Source organism: Antrostomus carolinensis, unplaced genomic scaffold (genome assembly GCF_000700745.2).
Source record: "Antrostomus carolinensis isolate BGI_N321 unplaced genomic scaffold, ASM70074v2 scaffold11375, whole genome shotgun sequence".
Taxonomy (NCBI): Eukaryota; Metazoa; Chordata; class Aves; order Caprimulgiformes; family Caprimulgidae; genus Antrostomus; species Antrostomus carolinensis.
The window spans coordinates 1,794-11,278 of record NW_010317130.1 but is presented as its reverse complement, the minus strand read 5'-3'; the positions used below and the strand labels follow the sequence as shown (position 1 = coordinate 11,278).

General features: G+C 35.4%; 1 protein-coding gene across 1 annotated transcript in view; it reads left to right on the top strand.

Moving 5' to 3' along the window:
* Window positions 1-8,270, top strand: part of LOC114818600 (metabotropic glutamate receptor 8) — a gene marked incomplete at its 3' end in the record, with an annotated part of 59,735 nt that extends 51,465 nt beyond the window's left edge. The window contains exon 2 of the mRNA XM_029085080.1: window positions 8,054-8,270. Coding sequence (XP_028940913.1) covers window positions 8,054-8,270 — 217 coding nt within the window. The remainder of the gene's footprint in view (window positions 1-8,053) is intronic.
* Window positions 8,271-9,485: the final 1,215 nt, after the last annotated feature.

Sequence of the window (9,485 nt, the reverse complement as noted above, 5' to 3'; positions counted from 1 at the left end):
CTGCTGAAAGCTCCCTCTTCTTCCATTGTGATGATCTTTGTAATAAAAAAAATTCCTGCGGATAACTCTGTGTCCCCACTGGTAAGTCTCTGAAGTTGCCTGCTGTGCTCTCTATGGTGCTAATCAGTAAATGAATGTAAAGCAAGCCCAATTTGGACTGAGGGATACTCTATGAGCTGCTAGGTAAATTTATTGCTACTGAATAATAATAAAAAGTTGGCTCAGTTATTTGAGACTAAAAGTAATGCACATCTTTGTGTATTTTTCTCAAACTCATCAGATGAGATTACAGTTCCAGACACTGACATGACAAGCTCTAATGAGGAAAGTAAGGCTAAAAAAGCTTTGAAATACCAGAGTTCACACTGTGCTCAGCTCACAAGTCTAACATATTGATACACATAATTAAGTGGGGGTTTCCCCAATGAGTCAAAAAGGAATTTTAATAGTTTAAGAAGTCCCTAAAGCTATCTGACCATCCTTGGCTTCCTGTTTGATCTGATGATTGGAGAACATAAGAAACTGTGAAGGAAGAACTAACAGCCTTTCCCAAGCTCAAGGTCACCACCACCCCCACTCCTTGTGGTTTGATCTCAGTATGAATATTACTCATTTGATCTGCTGCTTCTGCAGTTTATCATTCAGTCCCTGGACCTCAGCTGGGTTTAAAATATTGAGAAAGAGGCTGCCTACAGATGGTGGATAATTTAATATGAAACTGTTTAACATAGTTGGTTTTCAGAGAGGCAAACCCCAGGATTTAAAATGATGTGGAAATACCAGAATAGAGCTCCCTTACTGAGAAAATGCCATTGTTAAACATTTATCAATAGACTCTCTTGCACGGAACATTGATGACAGTTCAAGCTGTCCTTAGATGAATTCTCATCCTCCTGGAGTTACACAGCAATGCACAGTGTGACAAGATGTGCTTCAGCTGTAGAAATGTTCGTAATGCATAAATATCCTTTTACTGTTTTTGCCCTGAAGTGCAAAAGCACAGCAGCACAGAGACCCGTACTCTCCAGAGTGGTGAATTTATTTTGTGGATTCTGCATCTATTATGGGATTTGAGATTGTGATATCACATTATTATTACTAGTATTATATTTTTCTTCTACAGTATCCCTTGTGTGTAATTAAAAGTAATGACTTCTAATGAGTCCCTGACTTACTTCAGCCCACTATAAGGAAACCACTTCTCAAATTCAAACACTTTATATTATACACACTCCTCCTTTGTTGCATCCTGTTCTGCCAGGGCAGCACAGCAGATGACAAACTGAAATATGCTCACTGTAGCACATCTGGTTAGATGTTATGAAAGATATTTTCTGGCTAGTGGGGATAGAATGCAATGCAATGGAGCTCAAATATTTTTTCGTCCCACAATCTGATGCTATAGAATTAAATGTATTAACTATAAGAAATTACTTTCTCTAGGGTAAATCAGTTTATTCAGAATACCGTAGTTGCTAGTCCATTTGACCACCAGAGATAACCTCTGTAATAGGTGAGAAAGATAATTACTATGTTTGTAGTTGAGAGAAAAAAGAGAAGAACAGTAGTGAAAGAGAATTTGCATGTTTAATTTTATCCCCATATTTCCACTGGGCTAGGGATTATATCTGCCTCTGTAATTTTTCACATACCAGACCAAGCTATTGTGGTTGCAGAAATAATTTTGTTGGTGACAGACTGTTCTGCATTGATACTCAGCTATGTCCCTTTCTCATTAAAAGATCAGCGCAGCTCATTGAAGATATATTCCGCTCAGGAATATGTCTTCAGAAGGTAACTGATGGCAATAGAAGGAAAGTAAGGCCTGTGAAAGAGTAATAGGAAGTGAAAAGTAAGAGTAAAATAATTTACCCATCCCAGCTCAGAAACATTTAGGTGTGATGGATCACTTCTGTCCCTCTGTTTGGGGGAAAAAAAATAGCAATAGCTATGTTGCATTTTATCATGAAAACCATGTTGTTGCACGAAACCTATACATTGCAGAAAACCTATACAAATGGTTAGGGAACTTCTGACAGATTTGAAACTACCTTATTATTAGCTCCTCATCACTAGATGTATGAATTGCAAGCACCCTTGACAGGAAATGCTGTGATATGTACTGTAAATAGAATGACAGAACAATTCAAATTGATTTTAAAAAATTCCTGCCTTCCAAGTGAAATCAGCTAATGGCAGCTTTCAGGTTATACTTTTGTTCTTTCCCTTTCCAAAGCTTTTAAATTCTAATAAACTTTTTTTGAACTAAATACATTTTAAATTACATTCATCTAGATGAAAAACATACCTGTTTTTTCTTGCTTTTTATCTAGCTGATAAGAACTTTTTTTTTTATGATTCTATAGCTGAATCAGAAAACTTCATATGCTGAAACTTTTCCACATGAGCATCAGTTTGTAGCTGGTGGAGTTGGCAAGGTGTCACCCTGCTCAGTTCTTAGCATTGAACAGGGACATCTCACATCTCCAAAGGCATTACTGAGTCTTAATGTTTTATATCTTCCCAGGATGTTTTAATGTTGGTTTAGAAAGAATGAAAAAGAGGCCCTGGAAAAGAATGAGGTCCCTGATGATGGCACGGGTGACCTATTCAGTTTCTGTCATAGACTAAAAGATGGCATCGCAGAAGGAAGTTGATCATTAGCTGTGCACAGTTATTTTAATAGTCACACGTAACCAAAATGAATAGGACTGTGAGATTCAGCAGAAGACATGTAACTGTGTGTGGCATTGTTCTACATACTGCGTATAACAGTTGAATTAATCTCCGAGTTTCCCTTTATAGTCAGTGGAGAGAAATGTCCAGTTTCAGGATGTGTTTCATCCCCTCGTAGAGTTAGTAACAAAAAAGAAGATTTTTAATCTTGCCTAGTGGAGTGTAAGATGTTGTTAAGCATCATAAAACTCTTTTGAATCTTGAATGTCTACCTGAATGACTTTAGCTTTACTGTACTGCAGGCTGACATGTTTTTCACAAGTGAAAGCAGGCTAAGATGATGCTCTGGCTGATGGCAATTTACAAATGTGACTAATAGCTAAAGTATAGTGACCTCAGCTCTCATCCAGCAACAGTTCCATGTCTAGGCCCTGAGGATTCATTTCACTGCTGTGATTTTTTTTTTATACTCCCAAAGAACTCTTTCTTGCTGTACAGAAGAAGGAATAAAAGTCTTGAAAAGACAGGGCCATTAATGATTTTTGATAGACAATTAAAATTAAAAAAATCACCAATTTGAAAATGTTTTTCCACAGTCACATTTTATTTGAAGCACTTTAACTCCTTTGGAAGCTTTATTAGTTGGTGATAAAATGCCAGCTGATGCTGAGCAATCACTAACTTAAAGTTTATTGACTTCAATTTGTTAGCTAAAATTATTACTATTTTTAATGTGCTGTTGCTAATATACCTCAAAAAATGACTGCTTAGTGATGAGAGAATGGAAAAGGGAAATAAAATGCTAGTTGATATGTTAAAGTTAGTAGTCATAGGACTGAGTGGGTAGTGAAACTGAAGACATGAGTGATTTAAATCCATTATGCTGGGTGACTGTACAGCACAGTTACTGCTGTAACTCATAATCAGTAATGTTCAAAATTATTGGTGATTCCTTTCTCAGGTCTTTTTTCTTATGAGCTCAGTTCATTTCACTGTCTGCTACTCTGTTCCCAAATCATGCTCTCAGCAGAAAGGCTGTATAAAGGAAGATGGCATTTGAAATGGCCAGCTGATACTTTACATTGACAAATGCAACATGCAAATGGATTTGAAAGCTCAGTAAAAAAGGTTCCAGTGAACTCCTGTCGAAAACTTGGACAGCATGTCATTGAAAAGAAGACATACTAAGAGCTGCCTGCTGTGTTGAAGATGCTTTATTGGAAGGGCAAACCTAGGTCACGTAGTTTCCTCTACCGTCCTCAGTACAACACCTCCATGTTTTTAGGTTTGGATCCCAGCACTGGACCCAACAAACAGATCCAGGGTAATGCTTCCCTATGAATAATTTTGGATTTGGGAGTGGTGAGTGGCTTTTATTTCAATGTACGTGGGACTGATAGTGGTTTACCACTTGTATGAAATAAATAGAAAGTTACCTTAGCTGTCTTTTGCACTGATGATGTGAGAAGTCTGTTCTGTAGTAATGCTTGGTGGATATCTTGTACAGATGTTGTTCCTCCTTTGAAGTGCTGCCACAGTAACACTTTGTGGTAACTGCTACATCTTCTGTAATCCTCTGGGAAGGGGAGATCTTTAGAGACAGATTTTAAATCAGCTTGGAGATGTATACAAAAAGATCCAAAAAAACCAGAGACTATTCTAGGCTGCTGATTTTGATTTGAATGTGCCTTGAAGGCTTAGCCTGTCTACTTAGTTTTCAGCAATTGTTTTCTTTTTCTTTCTTTCTTTATTTTGTTACAAACTCTATTGTTTTTTAAGCATGGAGAATCGTTTTCTACTATCCAATAATTGGATAGTAGAATGAGATGAAGCCACCACTGATTTAGATTAAAGAATGGAAGGATAGTTTCAGCAGTACTTCAGTATGCACCAGGATTAAGGCCAATTCATAACTAAAATTGGATATGGTTTCAAAGCACCATGCTATAAATGTTTGTATTCAAACATTTAGTAGTTACCACAAACTTAATAATTAAAATAAGACTTCTATGAATTCCTCTGTATAATAATTTCAAAGAATTCAAGTCTGTCACCCATTATAAACTGAAAGTCTATCAATTGATTATAGGTTAATGGGAGGGAGCATCCAAACCATAAGAATAGAAAAAAAAATATCAATTAACATTCAAACATGAATGCTTTTAGCCATTGTCAGTGAATGTGACAGCTGTTGTGTGACAGATAATTCGAATGTTGTTATATAATCCATTGGGGTTTTTTTTCCTTTTTTTTTCCCCAAAGAAAAGGAAGTATGCTATTAACAGTGCTATATGGTACTTAAATAGAATGTATATGTTACACATATTGTATGTATTTTTGAAAAAAATAGTTTGAGAAATCTAGAATGAGAAATATAAAATTCATTTACAGGTGTCTTTCAAAATGCAAATTTATGTCTCAGTTGGCCAGTGGAACTTAAAGTATAAATACTGTCTGTATTTAGGGAGTTTTAAAAACACATATTACTGAATTGATAGAGCATAACAGCTCCCTTGCTTAGGCAGCATGATACTCTATCTTGTAAAAAGTACTTGGGGACATGTAAAATGGTATATTAAACCTACAGCCCATAACTAGAGTTGTTACATTTTAAGGTATTTTTCATTCATGGATTATTGATCCACTAAATCCTAACAATTTGTCCTCATGCCAAACAACTTCTTTGAGTAACTGTGTAACTGTTGGAACATACCTCAAATCCTCAGATTTTAAAACTATTTTTCAGTGACTCCCTGTATACAAATGTGCATTTAAAAATGGTCAAGGAAGGAAGTTTCTGTTTACTTTTGTATAAAATCCTTTCACAGAAAGAAATCCATGAGGTATTTCTGGGTGGGAGATCTGCAGTTTTGGGGAAAAAAATTCTTGAATGTAAAGTGTTGTCTATAACCATGAGGGTTGTATACAAAAAAGAAATAAGGAAAATAACTACATATTCTGATGTATGAACAATTTTCCCCAAAACTTACGGATGGCTTGCTATTTAGAGAGTGTCTTTCTCTGTATTTTTACATGGCATATTGTTTTTTCATGCTAGTGAAAAGTTGGCAGAAGTTATAATAGAGTGGTGATTTAAACCTACTAGGTAATGCCAGATGATTTCAGGGTATTGGATTTGGACTGTATTTACCTTCTGTTTTCTTCCACTGTTATTAGAAATAACTCTAGGGAAGAAGCTGAACTAGAAAGAGCTGAAAAACAGGAAAGTAGCATGTCTTCTCTGTATTTTCGAAGGCCCCAAATAAGTAATATTCATAGTACATAAAATATCTCTATTGTCTGAAACATCCCATTGCTGTGTTGCACCAACAGCTCTCCCACAAACACATATCTAGGATTTTTTATTCATCTCATGCCTGAAAAGAAAAAGCAACTGAGAAAGTTAGTGGATATAACTCCGTGATCTAGACTTCAAGATTTTCAGTGACAATGTATCCATCTAAAAGATCTCTAACTGCTTGATTTTATTAACACTATTGATGAAATAACTTTCAGCAAAGCCACAATGCCATGGTATTTGTGAAATGGCGCACCAAGGAGCAAAATAAGTAAAATCACAGAGGTTGTTTTTATATTTTTACCACCTGGAAAAAGATGATTGGTTTAGAGAGTAATAGAACAAATTTAGAAAGGGACTGATATGTGCTCTAAATGTGCATAATTGTGTTATTACTGGCCAAAATCTCTTGTCTGTGAAGAGATAAAGATGTTTCATTTTCTGCAAGAAAGGGAATTTATACAAGGCAAGTTTTGTAAGGACAATTTATCCTTTATTTTTACTTGGTGGATCTTTGTTGTGTTAGGAATACTGATTTCTGTGAGATACAACCTTTACCTTACTTTTTATGTAATCTTCCCTTTCCTTTTTTTTCTTTTCTCTCTGGTTTTTATTATTACAGCATTTCAGATTATTTATTCTGAGGCATTTCCATGAATAGAAAATTTCTTAAAGAAGAATATAGCCAAGATACATAAGAGTTTATTTTATTTGCTTCTGACTGAGAAATGATTTTGCTATCCCTTAGGCTATAAACTGTTTTTTCAGGCTGTAAGTCTACACTGTCTTTGCAGGTATGGTTAATGACTAAACTCCTTTAATCCCTTGTATTTGCCTCAAATCCCTTTTCTAGTTTGAGCTGATGAGGAAGCACTGTACAGGACCTAAGGGTTGCACTGAAACTTTCTACTATAACACCTAATATGACAATGAGCATTTACCAGATCATCTGTTATCTGGGACTGCTAAATTTGGTTCTCAACAGAATCAATTTAGGAACTCTGTTCGGATTGCTTTCTTGAAAACTATTTTATGTTTTATGAGATGTGAATTAAGCACCATTTTTTATATAGATAACAAATGCAGTGCAATATTTGGAGTATCTTTCGTTTCAAACTAGTGGCTCTTTAATCAGTTTTACTATTTTAAGTAAGAAAATAATTTCCTTTTTAAGCTATGACAAATGTTAATTAAATTTCTTGCACCAAAATACTCTTCAGAATAATTAAATATTGCTTACAGACAGCTTCTTCTGGACATTGCCAAACTATTTATTTAAGATAAGAGTTGATACAAAATAACTCTATTTTTTTTCCTATGAAAATAATAATTTATTTAAAAATATATTTCAGTTATTTAGTGGTGATTTTTTTTTGTTTGTTTCTACAAATAATATTGTGGTGGTTTCTACAAAGAGTACCAGCCTTGTAAGTTTTATCCTTCTCTGTATGTATATTGCATACAGATAATTTTTTGTTTGTTATTTTTTCATCAGCTAGCTTTTGGTATTAACTATATAATCTCCATAGTCTTAAATCATGCATAACACCATACTAAAACTAGAAAATGAAAAATCTATGGCAGAGAAAGCTTGAAAAATAGGAATGAAATGGCAAAGCACAGTTGCCTGTACATAAAGAAACAAAACAATGAAATGGAAATAATCCAAATTTTCCTCATCAAATTTAAGTGTAGCATTTTTAAGAATCACAGTGACCTTTTCATCCTCTATAGAATTAGTAAAGGTTGCTCCTTTTTTTTCTTTTTTTTTTTTTTTTTTCTTCACACGTTCCTATCAGAGCCAGGAACAAATAAGAAGTTGGTACACTTAGATGTCAAGAATCATGACATCTGGAGAAAAGCAGAATGCATTATTTCTTGGTGAGAGTGTTATACAATAAAACTTAACAAACGTTTTACAAAATCTGAGATACTTTCTGATCAGTTGATTTAATTAAAACCAGATAGTCTGATCTGTGCGATGCTTGTGCGTAATCTATTTTCAGCCTTTCAAACATACAAGTATATAGTGTAAAATGGTATTAGATTGGCTTGAATGACTTGTCATTCTATTTGCAGATACCTCAAATCAGCTATGCATCTACAGCTCCAGAACTGAGCGACAACACCAGGTATGACTTCTTCTCTCGAGTGGTCCCACCGGACTCCTACCAAGCACAGGCCATGGTTGACATTGTGACAGCCCTTGGTTGGAACTACGTGTCAACACTGGCTTCCGAAGGCAACTATGGAGAGAGTGGTGTGGAGGCATTCACCCAGATCTCCAGAGAAATTGGTGAGTGTATGTTTATCAGGTTTTGTATTTATAGCTGCTGGGTTAGAGTGTCCCTGAGCTCTGCCTAGGTCTACACAGTGTGATCAGAACACCCGCAGGCGTGTTACTTGAACACAAGTTGGAGGAGATTATGGATGATTTTGCTGCTCGCACATCTGCTAAGGTGACAGTTTTGGCAGTAATTTAAGAATAGTTCCTGAGAGAGGCAAAAAAATATATGTCTCTTGCCTCCTTTTGTAAAGGGGGAACTCCTTGATGAGTTAGGGGCAAAAAGCAACCACCAACTGAATTACAGCAGGATTTGAGGAGATGTGATTCATTTATTTTAGGAAAATCATAATCCAATGAGACCTCATTTTCCATGTTCCAGCACTGATAAATCTAGGGTTTTTAATTTTGTTAAATTTGAAAAACAACAAAAAAATCTATGATTTACAAAGACCTACTCTTGTTTTTCCTTCAGGATGAAATGTGCTATATAAATACAGACATTATTATGGGAAGGATATCTTTGATATTTTTCTCCTCCCTGCCTCGCATATCCATAGTTATTTCTGGCCTGAAAAAATGTCTATTTCTCAGGAACAGTAGATTTTGGACACCAGGGAGTAAGATGATGAGTAGCAGGTGGTTTGAAAGAGGGCAGAATTGGTCTTTAAATAAGTACAGTGTTAAATGACACAAAATATTCTGTGATTCTGTGAAAATAATATCTTAAAAAAAAAAATAAAATTGCAAACAGCCTTCCTGTCCTTCCTCAGAAAGCTTGGCTTGATCTACTGGATTTGACTTTCAGGGCATGTACATATGAACGCTGGTTCTTTCAAGTCAGCTTTGGTGAGAAAATAGGACAGTATCTTCCATTCTCAACAACCTCATGTAAACAGAGAGAACATCTCAATCATATAGGAAGGTGCATGTGTGTTTCAGCTACTTATGCTTGAACCATAAATATTACTGATTACTCACAAAAATTTGTCAGTAAGACAAAAATGCAGCGATTCATGCCATTAGGGAACTGGTGTGTATAGTATGCCTGATAAGTTAACTAATGAATATTCTGATTCTAGCTTCTAATCAATGCTGTCAGATCCTAGATGTCTTCATGGGAGAGCCAAGGCTGACTACAGTACAATGGTTTGATCTGGAGTTAGTAAAGGCATGCATAATTCTTCCACGGTTCTTATCTAAAAGACACGGTTTATCTATTTTGTT